This window comes from Sinocyclocheilus grahami, unplaced genomic scaffold (assembly GCF_001515645.1).
Source record: "Sinocyclocheilus grahami isolate Dianchi unplaced genomic scaffold, SAMN03320097.WGS_v1.1 scaffold24.1, whole genome shotgun sequence".
Classification (NCBI taxonomy): domain Eukaryota; kingdom Metazoa; phylum Chordata; class Actinopteri; order Cypriniformes; family Cyprinidae; genus Sinocyclocheilus; species Sinocyclocheilus grahami.
The window spans coordinates 1,917,690-1,944,238 of record NW_015505203.1 but is presented as its reverse complement, the minus strand read 5'-3'; the positions used below and the strand labels follow the sequence as shown (position 1 = coordinate 1,944,238).

Below are 26,549 nucleotides of genomic sequence, written 5' to 3'. Positions count from 1 at the left end.
GGAGTTTGGGTTCCAAAATCTTTTGTAACTCTTTATAAATTAGTAAACAGTGAGTAACTCTTTCATACCTTTCAGATTTATGATATTCCCACTCTGGCCCTGAATTCCTCCTCTGACCATCAGCAGCAAACCTACAATATTCCAGGATCAGCTGCTGTGGCTGGAGATGCAGAGGATGAGGATGTGTACAGTGTTCCCAGTCTTCCTGGTTTACCCTTGGAGGCAAGCGAAATGCCGGGATTAACTGCAGAAACTGCGGGAAACGGACGTACCTATTCGATTTCCAGTTCTAGAAAGCAAGACTTAACCTCAGAAGATGTGTCAGAACCTGATGGAGGCATCTACGACATGCCTGCCCTCACTCTGGAAATCCCAACACGCCGTTTGTCTGTGTCAAGCACTGGCTCCGGGGACATCCAGTGGAAAGCATCTCTTTCTGCTCTAGTCCAGTCTGCTCTGACCTCCGCCTCTGTCGCCACTACCCCATCCCAAGACCTCACCTCCGCATTGGCTGAGATCCTTTCTGTCTGGAAGGCTGGGCATGTTGGTGATGTTCCTCCAGTTCTCCAGCAGGCTTGGTCCCGTCTCTCGGACCTCCTTCCTGCCCTTTCGGTGTGCGCTACTGCCCCCCCAGCTGATGGTCTCCTCACGATGGTCCGCTGTGCCCTTGAAGACTCTGTCTCTCTTTTACAGAGTCAAACACGACCTCGTTTACCTTCCCAGGAGTCTCTGTCTCGGAGACCTCTACCTGCTTTGCCGGTGGCAGAGGTCAAACCGATCGTAGGGGACATGGGATCACGGAAGGGCAGCTGGATCCAGGAACGACCGCTGCCTCCTCCGCCGACCGCTGCCTTCCCTTTGCCCCCGGCACCAGTTTCTTTAGCTCCGACTGTGGGAAGAATGGAGGATGAGGAACAAGGAAATGAGTATGCAGGAATCGGTCTAACTCCTACACCACTGCCTTCATATCCTGTAGGTGATAGTGTGGGATACGTCAAACTGCAGGTTAGACACCTGTTTTATAAAAAGATTGTGGAGCATGCATGGATATAATGCTGTAAACTAGAGCATACAAACATAAAAAGAGTAAATGTTCTTTACACTGATGTTATTGTGTCAGTTTTTATTTGAGTATGAACTCAAGTGTTTATCAGGCAGAAGCTTGAAGCATTGTACTTATCAAACAAAAACATCAGATTAAGTAGACATATTATGCCCCTTTTTACAATATGTAATATAAGTCTCTGGTGTCCCCAGAATGTGTCTGTGAAGTTTCAGCTCAAAATACTCCACAGATCATTTATTATATATGAGTGGAAGCAGAAACACGCTGTTTTTTGGGCCTGTCTCTTTAAATGCAAATGAGCTGCTGCTCCCCTATGAAGGTATTTTTGGTGCAAAACAACTGAGTGTCCGTGACAGCGGAATTTGTAGTTGTAGAGAATAGCCACACACGTGTATCAGTAAATCTGAAGTCACAGACAAAAGTTGCAAACTTGTAGATATTTTTTCTCTTCCTCAAACACAACACAACAGTTACACCTTCTTGAATCCTTCACTGCAGGTGCACAAATCCTATTTTACGAATCACAAATCAAGAAACTTGTACGCTCACATGTTTTGCTACTATTGCTGCAGTGAAAATGGTGCAAAACACATTCACACACCTGCATGAAAAAATGTGAAGTCACGGACGAATTTTGTACATCCGCAAATCATTTTGTGAATTCTTGCAATGAGATTTGCACTCTTGTAGAATGTTTTCTTACATATATTTTTTTTTCTTGGATGCTTTTTCTAGCACAAACACAAGTGCATAACTACAACGGCGTGAATCTGCTGCTACGAGTCTCAAACACTGTTTTTCGCTTGCAAATGACAAGTTTCACACTCTCTCCCTTTTGCACCACCTATCTGTGTGAAAAATGGTGCAAAAGTGATTTGTGCATCTGTAGAGGCAACGGTGGGCACTGTTCAGAGAGCAGAGAATTTCGGCCAATCAGAAGAGCTCATTTGGGTGCCTGAAACACGCCCCCTAGTTTTAGCCACAACTAAATCAATAAATCCACTGTGGACTCTAAATAGAGTTCTGTGCTCGTCTGTGCGGCCAAAGACAGAAAAGTTAGCATGTTTTGCTCAAACTTTCACCTTGGCATTAGAACTGGTACACCATTGTCGCTTGCGAAATCAAAATGACGGCGCTGTGGGTGGAAACAGTAGCCCCTCACTGCAGAACAAAGATCCAGGGGGCGGGGTTGGATCCACATCTAGGGGGTGGAGATGGTAGGTTTAGGGGTGGAGATGGGTGGGTTTAGGGATGAGGGGGTGGAGTCGGGTAGGTTTAGGTATATGTAAGGTGGGAGGAGTTGGATCTAGATCCAACCACGCCCCCTGGATCTTGTGTTCTGCAGTGAGAACCATCTCTGTATAAGTTTACAGATTAAGTGGCAGTAATATTATAATGAGATCCCTTTGCGAAATCAGACACACTCGTTTTTTCAGACGCTTGCAGAAAAAGGCTTACCAAAGCAAAGTTACTGGGTTAATCTTTTTCACGTTTCCTTGGTTGGTAGATGCACCGGGGACCTGATTATAGCACTTAAAACCTGGAAAAGTCAGATTTTCATGATATGTCACTTTTAACAAAATAACTTTCATGCCAACTTAATATTTATACACTCTTATGATTTATCTTTCTGTCTTGTTCATTCCATCAGACATTTACTTCTCTTTTCAATGTCTGTTCATGTTTTGGTGCCTGTATTCGTCTTTGTTGAAACTTTTCTGTGGTCTGCAGTTCTCTTTTTGTGGACATTTAGATTTTTTGTTGCTGTGTTTTAGGGGAAGCCAGAGCCTCCACCAGACACCCATACAGAGCACAGTTCTTCACAGCTTATCACCACAACTGATAATAAAGTAAGTCTTTTAAACACTAGAAAAGCCATTGTAGAAAGATAGTAACACTTAAATAGTACCTTAGTCAGACACCATTGCTGACTTATTTGGATCAATCTTTGCAATCTCCTCAATACACTACCATTTACAAGTTTGGTTTCAATAAAATAAAAAATAAAAATAAAAAACTTATTCAGCAAGGATACACTATTTTAATAAAAAGTGACCGTAAATATTTACGTTGTTGCAAATAAATTATATTTCAAGTAAATTCTGTTCTTTTGAGCTTTCTATTCATCAAAGGATCCAGAAATAAATTGATCTCAGTTTCCACAAAAAATAAAAAGAAGCACAGCTGTTTTAACATTGATAATAATAAGAAATGTTTCTTGAGCACTAGATCAGCATATTAGAATGATTTCTGAAGGGTCATGAGACACTGAAGACTGGAGTAACGGCTGCTAAAAATTCAGCTTTGCAATCACAGGAATAAATTACATTTTAAAATATATTAAAATAGGTAAGAGTTATTTTAAATTGTATTACTTTAATGTTTGTCTGCATTTTTAATCAAATAAGTCCAGACTTCCTGAGCAATCACAGGAATAAATTACATTTTAAAATATATTAAAATAGGTAAGGGTTATTTTAAATTGTATTACTTTAATGTTTGTCTGCATTTTTAATCAAATAAGTCCAGACTTCCTGAGCAAGAAACATTTTTTTTTTAAATTGGTCCTAAACTTTGGGATGTATGTATTTTTGATCTCTACTCGCTATTTTTTCTTAACATGTTCAGTGATATAAAAATGACAATATTTGGGGAAGAAAAAAAAACTATAAACCTGTGTAAATACAAGATATATTTTCTAAATTTTGCAGGAATTCAACTCACAACAGAGCTCATTCATTAAGTCATAGTTGAACTACTCCAAATGACAAACTTAGCGTAATGAAACTTTATTTAGTTAAGTGTAACATACTGAAATGCCAGATTTGCAGCTATGCTGTAGGCATCTAATTATGCAATTTTTGGTATTTTCAAGGAGGTTAGGGTCTGTGTCATTTGTGCGAGAAACATTTTTTTTTTTAAATTGGTCCTAAACTTTGGGATGTATGTATTTTTGATCTCTACTCGCAATTTTTTTCTTAACATGTTCAGTGATATAAAACTGACAATATTTGGGGAAGAAAAAAAAACTATAAACCTGTGTAAATACAAGATATATTTTCTAAATTTTGCAGGAATTCAACTCACAACAGAGCTCATTCATTAAGTCATAGTTGAACTACTCCAAATGACAAACTTAGCGTAATGAAACTTTATTTAGTTAAGTATAACATACTGAAATGCCAGATTTGCAGCTATGCTGTAGGCATCTAATTATGCAATTTTTGGTATTTTCAAGGAGGTTAGGGTCTGTGTCATTTGTGCGTTTATATGAATAATTTAGTTCTCTGTTTCTTTTCAGTTGAGTCCATCACCCCCAGTCTCTCTGTCTCTAGAGGATTCAGAGCTACTCTCTTTCTACTCCTCCCAAAGTCTCTCTCACCTCTCTTGCCTGGCCGATGCCATCGATTCCCTGTTCACAAGTGTCCAAGGGAACCAACCACCCCGAGTCTTCGTTTCCAGGGGGAAAAGTCTCATTGTAACTGCACACAAACTTGTCTTTATTGGGGATACACTTGCACGGCTACTCAGCTCTTCGGACCTCAGAGCAAAGGTTAGAACATAGATACTCTGGTCAGAAATGTTATTGAGAGTTTTTGTTCAAGTGTTATTGTACAAATATTTGATTACCAGTGAATGTACTTAATGATTCCTGCCACAACAAATCAAATTGTGAGTCACGGTTGATAACCCAAGGGCAATAGTCAACATGAAGAGTCTGGGAAGGGAACAAGCGTTTGGTAAACATGTTGACGGGTCAGTTTCCAGCAATGTTATAAGCAGGTGACATTATTTAACCGCATTCACACACAAACACCGTTTGTCTCCTCAGGTCACCACCTCCAGTGGACGCCTCTGCCAAGCTCTGAAGGCTGTTGTCGTGGCAACTAAGGGTGCAGCCCAGAATTATCCTTCAGTCCCTGCTACGCAAGAAATGGTGGACCGAGTAGCTGATCTATCCCAACATGCAGCTGGTTTCTCTGGGCTTTTGCAGCGATTAGCTGAGATATCTTGATGTTATTTGTGGGCAGTTTAACCTTTGTTTTCACAGTGGAATGCCTTATTATTATGTTTTTGAGGATGCATCAAAAGCGTGTCACTGCTTGTATTAGTTCAACAGTGATAAAATGATCAAACAGTTGGTGAGTATATGTTGGAGTGTATCTGCTTGCCTGTGTTGGTTTTGACACTTTAGACTGGTCTTTATTTCTTTTCCTTTTTTGTGGTGCCAAGCACACTTAAACATTTTAATAACTTATTGATGGATGTTTTGTTTGAAGATGTTTGCAACCTCAGGCACATTTTAATAGCTTTATTTTGTCCCCTTAACCATATTGACATCGATGAGGTAAAAGTGATCTTCTATATTTAAGGGTGCTCTTGTAAACTGGTCTAATTATTCAGTTTGTTTGTAAATGTGAAGTGGCCTTGGTGTTATAGAGATTGAAGTGACTAATTTGACAGCCCAGGAGGTTTCAGTTGTGCTGCACATGTAACCAAAACAGATAAAGCTAACCTAGTTTCAAATGTTAAACAAGAAGGAATGCTTGATTATTTAAACAGACATGAAGAAAACAGTACTTTTTGAATAAGTGATTCAACAATTTATTGAATTTTGGGAGAGCATTTCCCACAATGCTGATTCAGGTCCACTCAGCCTCTTTCTTCACACTCTTTTGTTTCACTCATTTATTTTTTTTCTTCCTCCCATATTTCTCACACTCCCAACAGTCGTTTGTTCACATGCTCACAAAGGCAGCTTAATGGTGAAGCAGTTTGGGCAACAACTCTTGCACAATAAATATCATACAGGGTTTTTGTTTTTAAACAGGCTATGCAGCATTTCTGAAAACAGCAATATATATCTAGTAGCTTCCATAGGGGCAGTCGAAATGCTGGTGCTTACAGTATCTTGTACTCAAACAGGCTTGGTTCTAACCAGACAGAGCTTTGTGTATCTATTGGACAGTGCTCACACAGGTTGAAACATGCACCTGTTTCCCTCCTGTCTTGAAAAATCATGTCGGTGTCATAAATGTATTGTCATGTTTACAAGACGCCCTCATAGTCTGTATCTCAGCCCATTCCTCCATCTGTTAATTCCTCTATCTGCTCTCTTATTCTGGCTCCTTCCCCCGTCTTTCTGTAAATACCCACATCTCCACTTTTTATATACAGGATTTACATGTTGGCCACCGGTACAATGCTATCAGTGTTATTCTTGCTGTTCGACTTTGGTTCGGTTTGACTGGCTCATTACACCTTTACACTTACTGGCTCTTGCAGTTTAATAATTCAGCCATAAAAAAATGTCACAGTTTAAATCTCAAGTAGCCTTCCCTTTATTACTGCCTTTTTGAAAAAGTGGCCTTTTTAGTTTTTACTTATTTTGTCAGTCCTGTCACAATGGATAAAGTGGATTATAAAGTGGTTAAAAAGTGCTGAAAAGTCAAATTAAGTGAATTGAATTCTGAGCTGATGTAGATGGTTTCCTCTGGTGTTGGTGTGTTAGTTGACTCAAAGTGACATCTGGTGGACTTTATCAGTATTACTACACAAACTACTTGGATAAGTAAAAAAATAAATACAACACCTCAACAGGTACTTCAGAGTATACTTCTGGTAGATAGACAAGCATCATATTTAATGCTTTTGAATGAGCTCTCATGTCCCTCTGTAAAAAATAACTATGTATATATATAAACATTTCAATTATACAAGTCCTCAAGCAAGCGTTCCTCTCAAAAGGCTCATTTATCTGTTCTAGTGGTTTTTGGATATTTTAATAAAAAAATCTTACATATTGTGCCTTTAAGTTCTTAAATTGCTTATAGTAATGCTTAGATTGATGGCCCTATATAGTTATATTTATTTGATTTTGTTAATCAAATGTCTGCATGGCTTTAAGTTGCTTATTAAAGAAATATATGCACACATAACCAGGGATGTTTCATGCGACTTTGCATTAATAATTTAAAGTTTGCTTTAAGAATGTGATTTTTCTTTTCATTTGGTACCAGAATGTATTTTTGACATGCATATTTTGTGCTGCTTTACATTATGTTGATGTTCATTTTGACATTTTGTTTGTAAGACACACTCCACAGGTACTTTGCATTTAGGGAGTCTTTGGTACTTGTCAGATGTTGAGATTCTTCAAAATACATTTTTGTTACTAAACAAAGTTGTGGTTCTTTCAGTTGTTTTGTCCTGTGTCGTATTTTTCTTGTTTAAAATGTGACCCTGGACCACAAAACCAGTCTTAAGGGTCAATTTTCTATAATAGATCTGTAATATGTATAGATCTATACATCATAAATAAGCTTTCCGTTGATGTCTGGTTTGTTAGGATAGGACAATATTTGGCCGAGATGCAACTATTTGAGAATCTGGAATCTGAGGGGGCAAAACAATCTAAATACTGAGAAAATCGCCTTTAAAGTTGTCCAAATGAAGTTCTTAGCAATGCATAGGCCTATTACTAATCAAAAATTAAGTTTTGATATATTTATGGTAGAACATTTTATAAAATATATTCTTGGAGCATGATCTTTACTTAATGTCCTAATGATTTTTGGCATACAAGAAAAATCGATAATTTTGACCCATACAATGTATTGTTGGCTATTGCTACAAATATACCTGTGGTGAATATGACTGGTTTTGTGGTCCAGGGTCACGAATGTTTATGCATTAGTATGTGTCAGTGATAATCAGCCTTTGCTGGTCTAGCTAGTCCAACAGTCGAGATTTAGCTTGTGAACAGACTGGTTTCCCAGCCTAACCAGGTGAAAAGTACTGAAAACCAATCTAGACCAGCAAACTGACACATTTTAGGATAGTTTTAGAAACTGAATTAAGCCATTAACGTCTTGTTGTGTTATGTTATGAAAGACACAAGCGCCATAATGACTATTACAGTGCGATTTTAAACCGTTGCTGTAACTTAAATATCCCGGACGCAGACTGCAAATCGCAAGCAGAAGAGCTGAAAGCTTCGTTGTGGCCTGTTGTTGAGTGTTTTCGTCGATCTGGCTCTCTCTCTTCCGGAGATCAGAGCGCTCGTGCACGGCCCCAGAAGTTCGTGAAGCAAAATGGCGGAACTCGAGGATGTTACGTTAGACGGCAAACCGCTTCATTCGCTTCGTGTGGCGGATTTAAAAGCCGCCCTGGAGCAAAGAGGGCTCGCCAAAAGTGGACAGAAAAATGCACTCGTTAAACGGCTGAAAGGGGTGAGTTTGGTCAAAGGGCGGGCGTAAACCGTGCGCTTGCTGTCAAGTTGAGCAGAGAGAGAGCGACGGACGGACGGACAGACAGGCCAAGTGTCGCTGCTTCGAGAGCGGGAATGATCGTCGCGTGCATGTAGGGATAGTTTGAATCGTTTACCGCGCCGCACGCCAATTGTTTTCCATTATTTGTGCAGTTATGTCACGTAATTTGAATAATACAGCAGTACGGGTGTTTCGTAAACAGTCTGTGGGTCATTACAAGCCGAGGTCGCGGAGTTAACGTCGTGCCCGCGCGTCGTATGTTTGTAGTGGGCTGCGCGCGCGCGCTGGTCAGTCTCGTGAGATGGATGCGTGTTTGACACTTGCTCAACATTTATAAACAAGATAGAAATAACCAGTCGTTTCTCGTTTCTACAGATGTAAGTGGAGTTACACACGCTCGTTAATCACGTGTGGGCATTTCCTGTGGGCTATTATATGTAAATCACTCAACTAATTTGGTTTTAAATGCCGCGTTTTAGGGGGTCGGAGTATTTCACACTTCCAGTTTCGCATTCACGTGAGTGACTTTTCCTTCCATTGCCTATTTTCCATCGACGGATAGCATAACGACCGGTAAACTGTCAGATCAACGGAGTCATCTGCGAAGTATATGCTAATGTAGTGAATAATGTGAAAGGCTAATGCCGCTCCCACCTCTAATATAAACACTTCATTCAGCGACGCTTCTTCTCTCTCTCTCTCTCGTGTATCAAACCGCAAGCGGTCATGTTGTGCTGGTCGGGTAACGTTAAATGAGATATTTTTTTATAAGTTCTCGGACCTTTTCTTTATTCAAAGTGTATTGAATAGGTTTGTATCGCAAGAAACCTAACCTAACCTAAACAGAGAGTATTTATGAAAAATACTGTTCATTTGTTTACTGGGTTTAATGTGCATGACTATATCTGCATTTTAAATGTGCATCATCTGCTGTGTTTTTAAAGGCCCTGATGTTGGAGAATCTCCAACGAACATCTACCCATCAAATTGGTCTTCAGCCCAATTCTCAGGTAATTTGCGTCATTTATATTATAGAATTATAGTTTTATGTTTAAAAATGTTTCAGCATTCTGTAAAGCTTACTGTATTGATACTTTAATTTCTAATTCTTTTAAATGATCAACATGGTTTAAAACTTGTTGCATACAACCTAGTGCACATCATTTATTACATGTCCTTTGACTGATAGTTGTTACTTTTTAGTAAATAAAAGGCATTTTAGTATGTTTTTAAAAAAGAACACAAATTTACCTGTAGTGAACTTAGGTTTACTTGATTATCCGTACAACTTTTTAAAATGTTAAAATGCAAAATTGTATTATGGAATTAGTGAGACTTTCTTCAGGGCATCGCATAAATTATTTTAATCATAAATTAAGCACACAAATATGTAATTTATAGCATCTGAACATCTATTACATGATTACTGCACGTTTGTCATGCTTGTCGGCTCCAAGAATTGTAAATGAGGTGACCTTGACTGGAGTGTGCTTTCTGTGTATGTATCAGATTGGAGAGGAGATGAGTCAGAACAGCTTTATAAAGCAGTACCTGGCCAAACAGCAGGAGCTCCTCCGACAGAGACTGGAGAGAGAAGCCCGGGAGGCCACTGAGGCAGATGGTAAGCAGACTCACATGTACATATACACACAGGTTATAACACTGACTCGACTACACCATCTGTGCAGGAAATCTTAACACACAGTGATGCATAATGTTTGAAGTCTCATACACCAATTTAGTGTTTCCAGTGATGAGCCAGCCATGCTAATACTGATGCACCAGTCAGTCTGGGTGTAAGTGAGTTAACTTATCTTCTCACACTTGCAGTGTGCCCTGAGGAAATTCTAGGTGGTTGTCAATGGCTATCCAACAGTTGTATTCTTTGTTTGCTTATTAGATTACATTTTTAACCTGTGCATTAAGGATTTTATAGTGGCATTGACTTTCACTTTAGGTTGTGTACTTTTTTTTTCACCTTCAAGAAACTCTATGCATGACCTTTGCAATATACTGCTTTCAGAGACACAGAGTCCTGCTGGTCCTGAGGAGGATGAACACATGCCAACCAAAGATAGCACTTCCTTTCTACCAGAGAAAGTAAGCACATATAGTCTTTGTATAAAACTGACTTAAATGTTTGCACAAAGTAAAGTTTTATTTGATGTAGTACAGTTGTGCCCTCGATTTATTTATCAGATTTATTTGATCAGCAAATACACATGCTGATTTGATTTGTGGCTTGTAATATGCTAGAGATGTATTGATTAGGGAGCTGTCCAGAACAAACATTACCTGATATGACAGCATTGGTTTTCTATGCAAGCAGTTAGAATTCACACCACATATATGCAATCATGTAGAAGCGGTAGAGAGTTTCCATTGATGAGCTTGCCATGCTAATACTGATGCACCAGAGTTTGATTGTGTCACTCTGGGTGTAAGTGAGTTCAACTAAACTTCTCACACTTGCAGTGTGCTCTGAGGAAATACTAGGCAGTTTTCATCGACTGTCCAGCAGTCATACTCTGATTGCTTATTAGATTACATTACATTATCACTACTAAATAATTTAGAAAATGCATGTTTTGGAACATCTGCTCAGTTTTCATGTATGAGTTTGATCTTTCATTTACATTGTTTTCCAGCACTTCGTACACTCTCATCTATCTGCAACCCAGGCAGGCGGAGGAGGGTTGCCACAGGACCCTGGGTTATTGGGATCGCACAGGTTGGATACAGGCCCTGTTCCAGTGTCTCAAGAATCACCTGACACTAAAGCTGGGAGGATCTGGCATCCTTCTTTCCTTCCCGGCCATGAGGAGGTCGCAACACCCTCTCCTCCACGTGCAGTTGCCTCCTTGTCTGTGCGCGTGGTTGGACAACCTGAGCGTCAAGGCTTGCCTCTCATGATGCCCCGTGCCCAAGTGAGAGAGGGAACGGCCCCGATCGAAGCAGGTCCTGCCCATTCGGTGTTGCAGCTCAGTCGTTCCGCGAGGGCCGCAGCTTGTGCTCAAGTTGATAGCGATGACAATGATGATGATGACAGTGATGACGATGAATGGGGTCCTACCTCACATGGGAAAAAGAACGTCCGGGCTCCTCCTATACACACTCCACCAGCTGCAGCCCCCCAACGATCCCGCAGAAAGCTTCAACCACCACAGCACATCCCTCCTCAGCCTCAGCCAGTCCACCAGCCACCTCTGCAGCTCCGTCAACCTACTCCTCCCCCATCTCCACCTCCAGAGCTGTCTTTCCCGCTACCTGACACTCCCAAACAGAGCCCACATGACCAAGATGAGGCAGCAGGCCTAGCAGAAGGTGCTGCTTCAGGGGCAGATGTGGTCTCTCCTCCATCCCTCAAAAGACAGGAGTCCAGCTCCAGTTCTAGATCCAGCAGCCCAGAACCCCCATCCACACGCAGACCTGGTCCACTTAGCCTGCTGGTCCGCAAAATGGAATCGGAGGGCGTGTTTGATGGTGCACAGAAGGCAGGGATGGAGGGAGAAGGAGAGATGGAAGTTGAAGAGCAGGAGGATGGTAAAGCAGAAGTGCAAGACTCCGCTCAGCAGCTTCTCGGGTCAGAGGTGTCTGTGTCAGTACCCACTGCTCAACAAGATGCTCAAGACTCTGAGTTGAAGGAGGAGAGAGATAAGCAAAAAAGAAGTGAGGAAAAAGAATATGAGAACGTGGATGAGACTTCTGCACCATTCCATTTGACTTCACCCACCACTTTCCCAGCTAGAAGGCTGCACATTTTCTCAGAGGTCCCACCACCTGATTCACTTACATCATCCTCCAAACCTGAGCAGGTGTCAGTGCTCACATCAGTGCCGAAGTGCTCTGAAGATGTTGCTATGGAGGCAGAGGCCTCTACAACGACACCTGAATCAAAACACGAGGAAGAGAAAGAAGTGAAAGTTCTAGAGAAAGAGCCACCTAAACAGTCACGTAAAACAGCAGAAGAAAGTGAAAAGTCTTTAAAATCGGCACACTCTACATCTGAAGAAGGAGAAATGGATGAAACAAGAGACCATTCACGGAGAGAGAAAGGTCATGAACGACGCTCGTCAATGCCAAGTCAGTCATCATCATCTGACACCGATTCAGAATCATCATCTTCTCATACTTCAAGCTCTCCTTCACAGGATAAATCCAGCCCACCCAGCCAAAAGAAGGTGCGTAATTGGCTTATCCACATATCAGACCTACGCATTTTAATTCTGCTGGTTACTACTGCCTTTGCTGTGTTCTGATGATGATTCTGCCATGCTAATACTGATGCACCAGTCTGACTGGGTGTGCATGAGTTCAGCACATCTTCTCACACTGGTAGTGTGATCTGAGGACAAACACAGAGAGTTTTAGAAAAAATAAAAAGTACATAATGGAAAGAATTTACTGTTAATATGAATTTTGAAAATTGTCTTTCTTTACTTCAACCAGGATGAGGAAGAAAACAGAAGAGATTATGTTAAAGAAAAAAAGGCTCAATCTTCAAGGTCAGTAAAGTCTTTCATACACACAGTTACATTGCATTGTACAGGTACAAAAACACAATGCTTTCAGTGTTTCAATGCAAAATTCAGATTGCTTATTAATGAGCCGTAAATAAAATAAAATACAGTTAAAATGAATTCTCAGGCAGAATATATTTTCTCTTTTTTTATCCTTTTTTACTTTGTTCTGTTCATCTGTCATTTAGGGAAATAATTTAATGTCTTTCTGTTCCTATTATATCTCTTATTTTGAAGTACATAGGTAATGTAATGCAAAAAAAAAAAAACTCCATGTTTTCAATGATCATACCAAACCAGGAACATGTTTTATGAGGAATGTTTATCTATATGCTCTCTACATATTTAATCCATGTAATGTTTTTTTAATTATTTGCCATTGAGCTCAAATGACTGGAAAAGGCACAGAAATTCATTGGTCAAAAGGTGTTGGATGCTTGCCATTCAAGTCACACATTTCAGTCTTTCGCAGCTCATTGATTTTCATAACCATTGTCTCCCCTTTGCCATCCCTGGAATCACAGCAATTTGTCTAGATGCAGGACCACCCAACAAGTGTGAGCTCAGAAATGCATGAGCTAAAACTCTGCCGTCTGTTGTCATGCATAGTTTAGTGAGATTGCCCATTTGGCCTCATTAGCCACGTTTCTATTGTCGGGCCAAAAGCGGGTGTGCTAGTGCGTGCCAGGGCCAGTCACGTTTCCACTGTCACTTCCAGGGCTTGATCGTGCCTCGTCGGTGCTTCCTCGGGGCCAACGGCCAGGATTTTCTGGCCCGACAAAAACCTTGGCCAGATGAGGCTAGAGGAGTGGCTTGACCAAAGACGGAGTTGTGACTAATTTTCAGTCCTGATTAATTCATTATGATCAATGTATCACTTATTATTGTAAAACATTGATGCTTTTGGATTTAAATCTTTAACAAAACATGCAAACAAACAGCCGCTTTTATCATGTTCGTTTTGTTATCGCGCTAGTTCCAGTGACTTAATTCTGATTAGGTTTCTGCTAACTTCTCTTTGTTGGTGAAATGATGGGGTTGCGTGACGTTGTTCCTGAGAGGCGTGTAAAAGGCGGGTTTTAGTGAAGTGCTGTGGAGCTTCTGGCCCGACGGTGGAAACGCATTGTGATTTTGAGCTCGGTGCTACAGGTCCGAGGCTATTAGCCCCACCCAGCCCGTTTGAAGCACTGGTTCGCACTGGCCCGACAGTGGAAAAGCGGCTAATCGGTGCCTCTCACCAGGACATCCAGCAGATGAAAGTCCCTCTTGGTCTTTTTCTCTTTATTCTTATTTAGTTACATGTTGTGGAAATAATGCTATATCAGATAATGTTTTCAGTAATGTTAAAAGTGCAGTGAGGAGAGCCATGAGATTTTATGACACGCTTGCTGAGTCGGTGACTCAAGTCGGTGACAGAATTGCTACATCTTTTTTCTTTTTCTTTATACCTGTGGCCCCGACTAGAGCATAGGCCACCACTAACAAGTTTTCTCCAGCAGTCTCGGTCCTACGTAACTGTAACAATGATTCTGTCACAATTCTGATAATGATAATGAAATTAGAAATTAAATCATTTATAATCATCCTAATAAATTTCTCCTTATTTTATATACTAGAAATGTTTTTAGATCCCAGGGTTTGTACAACAAGATTTCTGAAGTGACACTAGAAAGATAGAACAAAAGAATTTCTGTACTTCTGCGTAAATTTGACCTACATTGTGATCAGTTCTCAAAGTCATGTGACCAAATAAGGAGGCCCTGATAAAACAAAAAAGTGGAAATATATAATGTATTAAATAAAGTGATCTGAGAGTGAAAAAGTATTTGAACTTTTGCTTTCAGTATCTGGAGTAACCCACTTTTAGCAGCAGACCATCAACACAATGTTTCCAGTAAGTGTGGATCAGTCATCATCAGTTCCTCCATACAATACTGCTTAACTGTGTGATGTGCTTCCTTGCATGGATTACTTAAATGGTTTCCATTTTTACCCAGCATGCTGGACGTCAAACCTATTAGAAATACTTTCTTTTCCATCCAGACAATCATCAGTTGTGGTCAATAAAAAAAAGTTCAATATGCAAACATTTGTGTATTATTTGTTTAACTGGATTGTCATTATGTACTTGGATGAAGAGCTGATCACAATTATTGTAAATGTATGCAGAAATAAGACTATTCTTAAAGGGATACATTAACCCAAAAATTAATAATGCCATCATTTACTCACTCTCATGTCATTCCGAACCTGTATGTTTTTTTTCTTCTATCGTGGAACATAAAAGAAAATATTTTAAGAAATGTTTTTTTTTTTGTCTATACAATAAACTGTTTGGTTACCAACATTTTTCAGAATTTCCTTTTGTGTTCTGTATTTAAGTTTGGAACTATTTGAGGGTGAGAAAATCATAAATTATGTAGTATATGAAAATAAATTTCGTTTTTGGTTAAAAACTGAACCTTTAAGGGTTCACAAACTTGATCTTTATTTTATTTGTAAGAAACCTTAAGCAGTCAGAAAATTATCTCTTATCTAAATAAAGACCTTTAAAACCCCGTCCACGTATTAGCCGATTTGACTTTGGAATATGTAATATGAGGGCGGTTGTATTTTTAATCAGGCGTTCTATACGACAGCCTATCATCCGGCGTGGCCTACTGGCCTTGGAGGAGGGGTCCTGCTTGTACTTCTCATACTTCCCCCAGCGCTGTTCAATATGGCTGCTCTGTGAGCGCCGCCGTGACTATACCGACGCATTGCACAAGAGAGAAAAAAAAAAGCACAGCCTAGCAGCGCGTCCGCTTCTCACATTTCTTCCTACGCCTCCGTGACCGGTAGAACCGGTATAGAATCGGCCGTCGCGGTCCCGGTTACAGCCTGATATTATGCTGTCGGACGGCAACAAAAACGGGTAAGGGTTGAGAGGGAGAGGTGGTTTCTAGAAATACCCTCCAGCGCGGGGTAGGCACATCGTTTAGGTGATAGACGTTTACACTATGAGCTCAATCGATCGAGCGATTGTGTTTGTACGGTGGACACTGTATTGACTTCAGTTAAACGTGAAACGAAACCGTTTTATTTCATTTTAGATACCGTCTCGAAATCGCAGAGGGCTTTTAGCGGTGTTTTAAAACCCAGTGAGCTGCCTACCTACACAGCATTTTTGGTGTCATAACGATCGAATAGAATCAAACGGCGCAGATGATGCCCAAAAAAGATTTTTCTATGGGTATCTCAGTAGATTTTGAAACGCAGGCGTTTTGGTCATGATATTGGGGGAAGGGGGTCTTGTTTAGGCCCTTGGGTTCATTAAGGATGTGGGCAATTCCCTGGTATTTTTAATCATGAGAGATGCATGTAACCTTAAATTAGTAATGGAGATACCCCTGTCCACGATGAAAAAGATTTCAACATCTGATCTTATGAATAAAACAATGTTAGCTCAGCTTGCATTTCACCTAAACCCATTTAACAGTGTAACAATTTATATAAGCAGTTAGGCGTAGTAAACCTGTTACTTGATGCTGAAATTAATAGTGCGGTCAGGAAACACGAAGAATGATCATGTGCTAAAAGTGTTGTACGTTTTGTTATTCAAATGATAGGTTGTGGTCCGTGTAGATCAGTGTGTAAGGTTTCAACTATTTTCTTTAAAGGTAAGCCAATCTTAAGAATTGTATTCATATGCTAGGCATTGAAAGTCCTCAAGGGGAAAGGGGATGTTCCCTAGTGAGCAATGACATCAGTGATGGAAAATCACAGAAATGTTTTATTCTAAAGAAATCACACTTTGAAAAATGTCAGTCTGTATATGATTATTATTTGACAAAGTCAGTCCGAATAAACTATTCTTCATTAACTGTTACAAAGTGTCTTAATGCACGGAAAATGAACTCTGAGGCTACTGTAGTTCAGTTTAAGGCTGTCTTTCAGGTTTTCCTCTTTGCATTCACATGTAAATGTTAAGTATTCTAAGCGCTTGGCTTTTTTGTCCATGGGGGATCTGTCTACCCGTCCCCCTTCGCCTCAGCATGTGTTGACTGCTTTAAAAGCCTTGTGCTCCGAGAAGCCAGAGGCAGTTTTTCCCTCCTCAGAGCAAATGGCATCAGGGCTGTTGTGTCTCTAGAGACCACGGTGCCAAGGTGTGTTGCACAGGTGTTTGTGTGCGCGAGAGAGGGGGATTGGTTATCTATTGAACAGTGAATTCGATTGAATCACCTGTAGGTTACGGGGATGTCAGGAGCCAGTGAATCTGTTCCCCTGTCAGTGCTTTGTTTGCCATGGTTTAAATTTGTTGCATACAATTCAGACAAGTCTGTTATATGTGTTTAAATGGTTTTGTTATTGTAAGAGCTGATGGTTGGTTACGAAGGTCATCAGATGTACACTACATTTTCATAGGTTTGGGCTTGGTAAGGTGATTTATTTATATTTAATTATATATATATATATATATATATATATATATGTGTGTGTGTGTACGTATACATACATACATACATACATGCATATATATACATACACGTGGTAAAATATTTTAACATGTCATTTATTCCTATGATTGAACAGCTGAATTTTCAGCAGCCATGACTCCAGTCTTCAGTGTCACATGATCCTTCCCACAGAGATCATTCGAATATGCTGATTTAGTGCTCAATAAACCTTTATTATCAATGTTGAAAACTGTGCTAGTTTATTTGGTGGAAAGCTCAAGGGCCTCAAAGCAGAACCTCTATAATTCCAAGAGGCCATTTGCTTGATTTTTATTGTAACTTTTGAATTATTATAGACTGTGATGCAGTCTTTAATCTTCAAGTTTGTTACGTCTGTAGCTTTACAACAATTCAGTAATGTCTCATAATTCCTACCCATTAAATTTTGTATGTGTATTTTTGAATGTGTCGATGACAGTCAGCCAAGGCCTGTGTACACATTTAAAAAGGTACACATGTATTTGTTTTTCCCTCTCAATGTTTTCAAGTTTTACTAACATGGCATATATCATCTTGTTTATGTATGTATGTGTGATGCTGGCAGTGAGAGTCATTTAGCCAGGTAGTTATTTATAGGTAGAGTGACCCAGATCATCCAGCCTCAGCCACCTTACCCCTCACTCTCTTTCTGTCTGCCTTTCTCTTGTTCGCTGACTCTTTCTCTAGGGAGGTAAAGCAGGAAGCTCTCTCTGAGCCTGCAGGCCAAGTTGCCATGGAACTGGAGGGCCGCTCTCTTTCAGAGAGTGCTATGCAACAGCCTGACCACCAGGGGGCAGATTCCAGCGACACCCGCCCAGAGGAGGTAAGAAGGCCCACAGAACGAAGAACCAGTGGAAACCATAACCCTGAAATATGGGGAGGCATGACTGAAGTTTGTAATGCAGTTCTAGCTGAACCTTTTTGAATCAAAGTGATTTCACATTTGTTGTCTTTCTTTAGATTCAATGTAGGATTGGATGTTAGACTATTGCTATTGTCCTCTTCTGTTTTTCCTTTTACTATGTAGCAGCAGTGTGTGGGGGATGTGGATGGCTAATAATGTGTGAAATTAGAGACTGTTGTGGTCATTGTGTGTGAGCGAGGATGAATCGGTGATCATTTTAAAAGTGCAGTTTAACACATTAGATTTTATGCTTTTTTTGTGTTAAACGTAAATCCTGTTGTAGCTTAAACGATGTCAAGGCGAGTTAAAATGGTCTAAAACTAGGCATGTGATTAATGAGATCAACCATTTTTATTTTACGAAATATTTTTAGCAGTGGTGCTTTAGAAAAGTTTAGAGAGGCAACTGCTTTTTGGAAGTTCTCAAACTAATTACCCTCCTTTGAGAAGTTGCATCTCTAAAATCACCCCTTTGTAAAACATTGCTTATCATATTGTGCCATAAGTGTTTAGTTAAACAGCACAGTGTGTATTTGAGTTGTAGTGAGCAGAATGATAGACTGGCAACATGTAGTTTGAGATGTAGGCTCTAGTCTCTCTGTCCTCTCTTTTTTCCAGCTATTTCTCTCTCTGCCACTCTGTCTCTCACTCTTGTTCCCTTTCTCTTTATCTCTGGATCTGGTAGTTTGACTGTTTTGTGGTTTAAAATCCCATTGATTGCTTTGTTGTGAAGGTGCCCTCCCCTCTTCCATTGCTCATACTGGTACCTGCATACTGCCACCACCTCTTCTCCTCTACCACCTCCATCACCTGCCCCGCTATGCCCAAGCGTCTCGGCTGTACCTGAGCTAGGCCCCCAGAGTCGCCACTGCACACTTAGCCTGACGGAACCTGCCGGATCATTGGCTACTGCCTCGTCATACAAAACTGATGTGGCCTCCTGATAGGACTGCTTAAGAGAAGCCAAAATAGCTGGTGAGACAGGGGAGGCGTCAGATGTATTATTCAAAGAAAGAGTGATGCTCACCAACAGAGACATTTTTCAAAGCGTTTACACTGGCCAAACACAAGCATCAGATGAACTCCTCCTGTCAGCATGATGGGAACACAGCTGTCTTGACGCCCCCTGCAATTTTTGCCCACACTTCAGTACTTGAATGAACTGATATCTGCAGAGACTCATTACACAGACATCTGCTGTTTCTCACATGCTTGTGGACTGATCTCAGTGAGTTGAACAATCTGAGATAATGAAGCAAGACTTATGGACTCATTTACTTCAAGCAGTTTTTCCTGTCATTTTTGTGTCTCATCAGTTTATCAACAGCCATGCTATTTTTATTTTTTTTAAGGACTTGTCTTGAAACTTGCAATACAAATGGACTTTATGGAATATTTCAAAGAACTTTGCGAAACAAACTCCAGGCTGATTGGAAAAAAACCTTCCTGTTTCTGCCGTTACTAGTCACCCAAATTCCCAGATGAACTTGTGGACGGCACCAGAGTGAGACCCTAAGACATTAAGAAAAGGAAACCCTCTTTACCTGCACATCACAGGTCTTGAGGTACAAAGGACTTGATGGCAATGATTAAAATGCCTTGACAGATTATAACCAGAATTTTGGCTTGTCAAACGTCATGTGTTTCTTGTTGGTTCATAGTGTGGATGCTATCTCCCCAGCTAGTGTGGACACCGGGAGTTTTTTGCCACAGACTTCCGCTGCTTCCTGATCATTCAACAAAAGCTTCAGAGACTTTTTCAAAGACCATTTGAATCACAATTCCCACCACAAGAGCCAAAAACAGCTATTGAAACAAAAAGTGCAGTTCCTGTCAGCCGGCCAATCAGCACACTCAATTGTGATCGTATCTCGCCCTCACTCCTCAGCCTCCTCTGATTGGACCTTTGTTGCCTAGATACAGTGCACACTGCTGTGCGGTTGGGCCATAGCCAAGCCAGAGAGGAATCAGGTGTCAATGGTACCAGGAAAACCCTTTTTCCCAAGATGTATTTGTTTTTAAATTACTTAGTGGAAAGAAGGTTTTTGCTTTGTTAATGATGAGGTTAGATGGTGTTAGTAATCCTGTATTTTACCGAACATATGGGAAAAGTAGGGACTTTGGTCAAGCATGTGTTAGCCGAAGTCATGTTAAAGTAAAAATTAAAGCAATAACAATAAGGGTTTTTAAAATTCAGAAAGCTTATAATAATGATGGGATTCTCAAAACCTCTGTTTGTCAGTGCAACTGTACATTATTGGTGTAACTGATAGCTGTGCATCTGTTCTTCCCCTTCTCCTTTCTCTCATTCCCCTCCTTTTCCCAATGTCTCTTTTGTCTGTTGTGTCTGTCTCTTCCTCCACACATCCACTGGGATCTCGTTTCTCCTCCTTTCTATTTCATTTCAGAGCTCCACTGTAAAATCGTTTGCTGCCCGCAAGATCTCCCTGAGCAGTAAGTGTTTTCAAAATGCTACTTTTTTGACCCATTGTCCACTGACAGGTTGCTGCAGCCCATTCTGCGTGTTTCCTCCAAAACAAGGAAAAGGTATTTAAATCTGTTGATCTGGATTGTTAACCAGTAAATGGGGCAGGGTGCTGTCCTCACAGAGTATTTTTTCAAGTGAAAACAACAACTCTAGCTAGAGTGCAAAATGAATAACATTGATCCATCCCATTATTTAGCTTCTACAAAGAAAGCAGTGCATTGCAACATCATGTGATGTGCATATTGTTGAAATAAACTCTGTTCCAATTACATTAAAGCATGCTCTTCTGTGCTTAATGAAGCTGAATTAATTTGCAGTACCATTCCAGTAAAAAAAAAAAAAAAGTGGTTACAAGGTCAATTAGGAATTATATGCTTTGCTATGTTCTTTTAACTTTTACAACTGGATCTGTTTCTAGGTTGTGCAATTTGGTGATTAATTTTTCTTGGCACTAGGTAAAACGGAGATTGTGTCATCTGAGGCAGAGCCTGTGGGTGGAGCCAGCAGGAAAAGAAGGTGGGGTTCTAGTACAGCCGTCACTGCCAAGAAGCCGTCCATCAGCATCACCACTGAATCGCTGAAGGTAAATGATCTAAGACTGCTCCCACATTACCTTAACAGATACATGATGAATCAATACCCGTGTTTGACAGCCTGCCTGCTTGAATTAAATCAGTGTTACAGGTTCAGTGGTGCAGTATTCTTAGTATACTTAACTACAAAACTCTTTTACAGACGCTAATTCCAGACATCAAGCCCCTACAGGAGGCGGTTGTCGAGCTGCACCCAGATGAGGGGCGTCTCTCTGGGGATGAGGACTCATCTGGGCCTCGTGAGCGAGAGGAACCGGAGGAGGATCAGGGTCTCAAGATCAGACGCACAGTGACACAGGTGAGCATGACAAAGGCTTGTCACTGGTAGCTGCCAAAACAAATAATAAAGGGATAGTTCACTCACTCTCAAGTTGTTTCAGACCTGTATGAATTTATTTCGTCTGCTTAAAACAAAAGAAGATACTTTGAAGAATGTTGGTAACCAAACAGTTCTTGGTCCTAATTGACTTCTGTAGTATTTATTTTTCCCATACTATGGAAGTCAGTGGAGACCAGCAACTGTTTGGTTATCCAGATTCTTCAAAATATCATCTTTTGATAGATTTTAATTTTTGGGGGAACTATCCCTTTAAAGGTTTGTCTTTGATACTATGAACACAAGTGCATAAGACTGCTGCACAATACTGCAGTAATAACTTAAACATGCTTTAAATTATTTTTAAAAAGTTAAATGCCTTATTGATTTAGGAATGAATCTTTTGAAGTTCATGGTTTGCCTCTGCTATTCAGTGAACTTTTTTTGTATCTTTGGTCCAGATTGTCCCATCTGATGGACACGAAAATGGGCAGAAAGAAATAAAGGAAGAAGAGGAGGAGGATGAAGAAGAGCAGAAGTGGACTAAAGGAGAGACAGAAAAACAAAGGAAACGGGAGAACTCCCCTGACGTTACAATGGAAATACAGGAGGGCGAGTCCAAAAAAGGTGACTATTCATGATTTGCTGGTTGCATTTAAAGGGGTCATATGATGCGATTTTAATTTTTAAGTGTTACAAGCTCTTGGTGCATAAAGAAGATCTGTAAAGTTGCAAAGACTAAAGTCTCAAATCCAAAGAGATATTCTTTATAAAAGTCCACACCTACCTAAAACGGCTCGTTCTAACACTAACACTCACTCCTACCTCACTATGTGGGAAGATTTGCATAACGCGCTCAAATGTTCACGCAAAGAAAGAAGGCGTAACTTTTATTCTCACTGTAGTATTGTTGTTGCCGCCGCCATGTCGTGAAGGAGCTGTGTGCTTCGTTGTGAAAGCGAAACTATTTTGTTTGGTCTTCCAAAAGAAGACAATATCCACTTTGTCATGCCTAGAGCTGATCTGTGCTGGTCGCTGAGGGAATACATCAACTTTCACCGTGGACGAAGCGGAGTCCAGCCCGTCACATGCGGTTGCCGCTCATCCGTCGGGCGCGCCGTTCTCGACCCCGCCGCCTCAGCGCACGCTAAGCCGGGGCTTCGGCTCACGCTAGCCCGGCTTCCCCTCACACTAGGCCACTGTTTTTCATCAACAGTATGGTAGGGGCGTAACATTTCCGTCTCACGCTTGAGGTATTCGGCCAATCACAACGCATTGGATAGCTGGCCAATCACAGCACACCTCACTTTTTCAGACCGATGAGCTTTGTAAAAATCGACGCGTTTCAAAAAGGCGGGCCATAGAGAAGAAACAATAATGTACAGTATGTGGAAAATAATGTTTTTTTGAACTTTAAACCGCATAAACACATTTCATTACACCAAATACACAAAATAATGTTCTTTTTAGCAACATGATATGACCCCTTTAAAGTAATCTTAACATACTTTAAAACGTTTTTTTTAAAGTAGGATTATAATAGTTTTTTTTCCCTCTCTCAGTCACGCCCAATGATTCTTTGGTGCGACGCTCCATCAGTCAGCAGAAATCAGGTGTGTCCATAACTATTGATGACCCTATACGGACGGGTCGCCAGCTCTCTCCTCCTCGTGGAAAAACCTCCCACATCATACACGTCTGCAACCTGGTAATCACTAGATCACGTTGTTCATTTCACTACTCACTGTAATTGAATTGAATTTGAATCTAAAATAAGTTGACCATATGAATATTGCGCTTACCTGTTTTGTGTTTTAAGATTGAGCCTGGAGGTTTTGTTGCTCATTTGACCCCTGATTTGAACTTTCTCTGTAGGTGCGACCTTTCACCTTAGGGCAGCTGAAGGAGTTGTTAAATCGGACGGGTACGTTGATGGAGGAGGGTTTCTGGATCGACAAGATCAAATCTCACTGCTATGTCACAGTAAGATTTTATTATTATTTATATTTTCATTGCACTAAAGTTCAAAAGTTTGGAATCAGTAAGATTTTGTTTTTGAAAGAAATGACAGGAATCAGTTAAATAGCTTTTTTAATTAAATGTTTTTTCTGTATGTGTGATTAAATGCAGTTTTGGTGAGCATAAGAGGCTTCAATTAAAAAATCTTATTGACCACAAACTTTTCAGCAGTAGTGTATGTTATTTATTCTGTATCGTTTATTCTTATGATATCTCATAATTCATTAGTGATACTATATTGCGCCACCCTGATGCCTTTAGTTTCTTTTAACCTCCAATCTGTCATGTTCTCTCAGTACTCCACTATAGAGGAAGCTGTGGCCACTCGAGAAGCACTGCATGGTGTGAAATGGCCCACAAGTAATCCCAAAGTACTACGTGTGGATTTTTGTGAGCAATATGAGGTCTGAACAGTTTGCCTATATCTGTTTCTACTGCTTTCTTTCCTGTTCCTGTCATTATTGTAGTCATTCTCATCCTCTCTTATTATAATCAAACTTTTCACCCTTCTCATTTTGTTGTATTTTGTTCTGTCTCCAGTTGGACTTCCATAAAGGTCTCGTGTCCAGTGAGCGTGCAGGTGTAGGTCATGACCCTCACGCCTCAGGAACCTCAGCCCGCCCTGCCACCCATCACCCACTGCCACCTGCAAACCACGAAAAAGAGAAGGAACGAGAACGAGCGCGAGACGGAGGAGCTACAGCCGTTAGAGACCAGTGGGCAGAGAGGGAAAGAGCGATGGAGAGGAGAGAGAGGACTCGTTCTGAGCGGGAGTGGGACCGGGATAAAGTCAAGGACTTTGGGAAGGATGACGGAGACAGAACGAGGAAGTCGCGATCACGGGACCGAAGACGCAGAGAGAGAGGCAAGAGCAAAGAGAAGAGAATGGAGAAGAAAGGTGAGGAAAACTACATCTTGTGAAATGTTTAATGACATCACATATTCTTCTATTTTGGCTTAATTTGACGTTGTCTCCCTCTTTGATTTCCAGATAAACCAGAAGAGCCTCCTGTAAAACTTCTTGATGACCTGTTCCACAAAACTAAAGCAGCTCCCTGTATATACTGGTTACCCCTCACAGAAGAACAGGTCAGCATGACTTCCTCTAGCCTAAATCACACAGACCCCTCTTTTTTTCCCTCCTTAATTTAAGTCTTCGCTTTTTTTTTTCCCCCCCAGGCGACACAAAGAGCTCTGGAGCGTGTCCAGATAAACCAGAAGAGCCTCCTGTAAAACTTCTTGATGACCTGTTCCACAAAACTAAAGCAGCTCCCTGTATATACTGGTTACCCCTCACAGAAGAACAGGTCAGCATGACTTCCTCTAGCCTAAATCACACAGACCCCTCTTTTTTTCCCTCCTTAATTTAAGTCTTCGCTTTTTTTTTCCCCCCCAGGCGACACAAAGAGCTCTGGAGCGTGCTGAGCGCATAAAGGAGCGAGAGAAGAGGAGGAAGGAACTTCAGGAGGAAGAGGACAAAAAACAAGAAGAACGGAGAGAGCGAGCAAAAGGCCGTGACAGAGAGGGAGGGAACGCAGGAGGAGCAGGTGTTGTGAGACCTTCAACTGAGGGAGAGCGAGACAGAGGGAAGGAAAGAGAGAGAGAGAGGGGCAGGGAGGCAGAAAATAGGAGAGATGGCCACAGAGGCCGCGGTAGCGACTCCAAAACCGCAGGGGGCAGCAGACGCTCACAGAGCCGTAGCATCTCCTCCAGAGACAGACGACACTGAGTGCAGAGCGAGTGGATGTGTGTGAGAGAGAGGGGTTTGTAAGATCAGAGTCGTCAGCATGATGATAAATGCCTGATAGATGATAGATCACCCAAGAAATTAACGTTTTGTCATCTGTTCTCCCTCATGTCATTCCTAACTTGTTTTTACTGAAAACAAAAGGTTTCAGCTTTTTCATCCATACAAGGAAATCAAAACAACACTGGATCTCATTGACTTTATTTGTATTGGTGGAAAAAATGTTTATCTGAAAAAAGGCAAAAAAAATATTTACCCATTGCTTGTTCCTAGGTTTGGAACGACACGAGGGTGAATAAATGATGACCATTTTGGTTTGAGTGAACTGTCCCTTTAACATTTCTTCTTCCTTGTAATAATGTCATCAGTGTTTCACTGCTGTGCACATCTGCACACGTCTCAGTCACTCACCACTGTTTTAGATCAAACTGTCAAAAAAAAAAGTTTGTCTTATAAATCTCAAATGAAACGGGACTAACATAATGAAGGCACTGTTGAATGTTTATTTTCAAAGTTCAAAATAATCTTATGGGGATGTGTGCTGTCTAAAGCTCACAAACTCCAAAGTCAAAAGAAACCATATGAGACTATATAAATCATATTTTCCTTTTTGCCACCTTGGAGTCTTCATGTTTTATTTATAGTTTAACTAGTGCCACTTCAGGCTAGCGGGTCATTAATTCAGTGTGTAATTACGGGGCTTGAAATGTTTTGGCATTCAAATGATAGTTTTATATAGTGGTTTCTTTTTATCCACTGTATCCAGATTCAATTAATTGAACAATTTGGAGATATATGAAGTCCCCTATCCAGATGTTTGGCCACCGTTGAGTTAAAGAGCCAGTCCTGCTGTCGACACTGATCTCACTGAAGGTTTTTTTTTTTTTTTTTGGTAAGATTATTAAAATGCCTACTGGAATCCAATGCTATGAACCACACTGTAGATTAATTTGCTAGATTTTCATCTGTTCTCTTACTCTTTCCCCCCCCAAGGTATAAATTTAACCTTTATAGAGAAGATAGCAAGAGACCTTTTAATATTATTTTAATGTTGTAGTTTTGAAGATATATTTCAAACGATTCTCTTTTTGGATTATTTTCTTTATGAATGTGCAGAATGTACAAAGAATAATAAAACAAAATGAAGGAAA

At 40.6% G+C, this 26,549-nt stretch overlaps 2 protein-coding genes across 6 annotated transcripts in view; both read left to right on the top strand.

Annotated features, from left to right (window-relative positions):
• The window catches only part of efs (embryonal Fyn-associated substrate), a 13,821-nt gene extending 6,994 nt beyond the window's left edge, over positions 1–6,827 (top strand). For 2 of the 3 annotated variants that reach the window (XM_016247184.1, XM_016247168.1), the window contains 4 exons: positions 76–1,005; positions 2,842–2,916; positions 4,368–4,619; positions 4,899–6,827. In XM_016247184.1, coding sequence (XP_016102670.1) covers positions 76–1,005; positions 2,842–2,916; positions 4,368–4,619; positions 4,899–5,081 — 1,440 coding nt within the window. In that variant the 3' untranslated portion in view covers positions 5,082–6,827. The remainder of the gene's footprint in view (positions 1–75; positions 1,006–2,841; positions 2,917–4,367; positions 4,620–4,898) is intronic. The other variant, XM_016247176.1, reaches the window with a different exon arrangement.
• Positions 6,036–26,549, top strand: acin1b (apoptotic chromatin condensation inducer 1b). 3 transcript variants are annotated; one of them, XR_001605999.1, is made up of 19 exons: positions 6,036–6,046; positions 8,124–8,298; positions 9,282–9,347; positions 9,847–9,958; positions 10,361–10,437; positions 10,983–12,518; positions 12,787–12,842; positions 18,020–18,155; positions 20,644–20,689; positions 21,179–21,306; positions 21,459–21,614; positions 22,094–22,259; positions 23,195–23,340; positions 23,508–23,615; positions 23,948–24,055; positions 24,192–24,549; positions 24,643–24,740; positions 24,831–24,958; positions 25,048–25,125. XR_001605999.1 is itself a non-coding variant. In XM_016247155.1 (18 exons), exons 2-18 carry the CDS (start codon positions 8,161–8,163, stop codon positions 25,378–25,380), a joined length of 3,765 nt encoding a protein of 1,254 aa, XP_016102641.1. In that variant the 5' UTR covers positions 6,036–6,046; positions 8,124–8,160; the 3' UTR covers positions 25,381–26,549. The 3 variants fall into 3 exon arrangements, 2 of the variants coding, with proteins under 2 accessions (XP_016102641.1, XP_016102633.1); XM_016247155.1 differs by lacking the exon at positions 24,831–24,958 and having other exon boundaries at positions 10,986–12,518; positions 25,048–26,549; XM_016247147.1 differs by lacking the exon at positions 24,831–24,958 and having other exon boundaries at positions 25,048–26,549.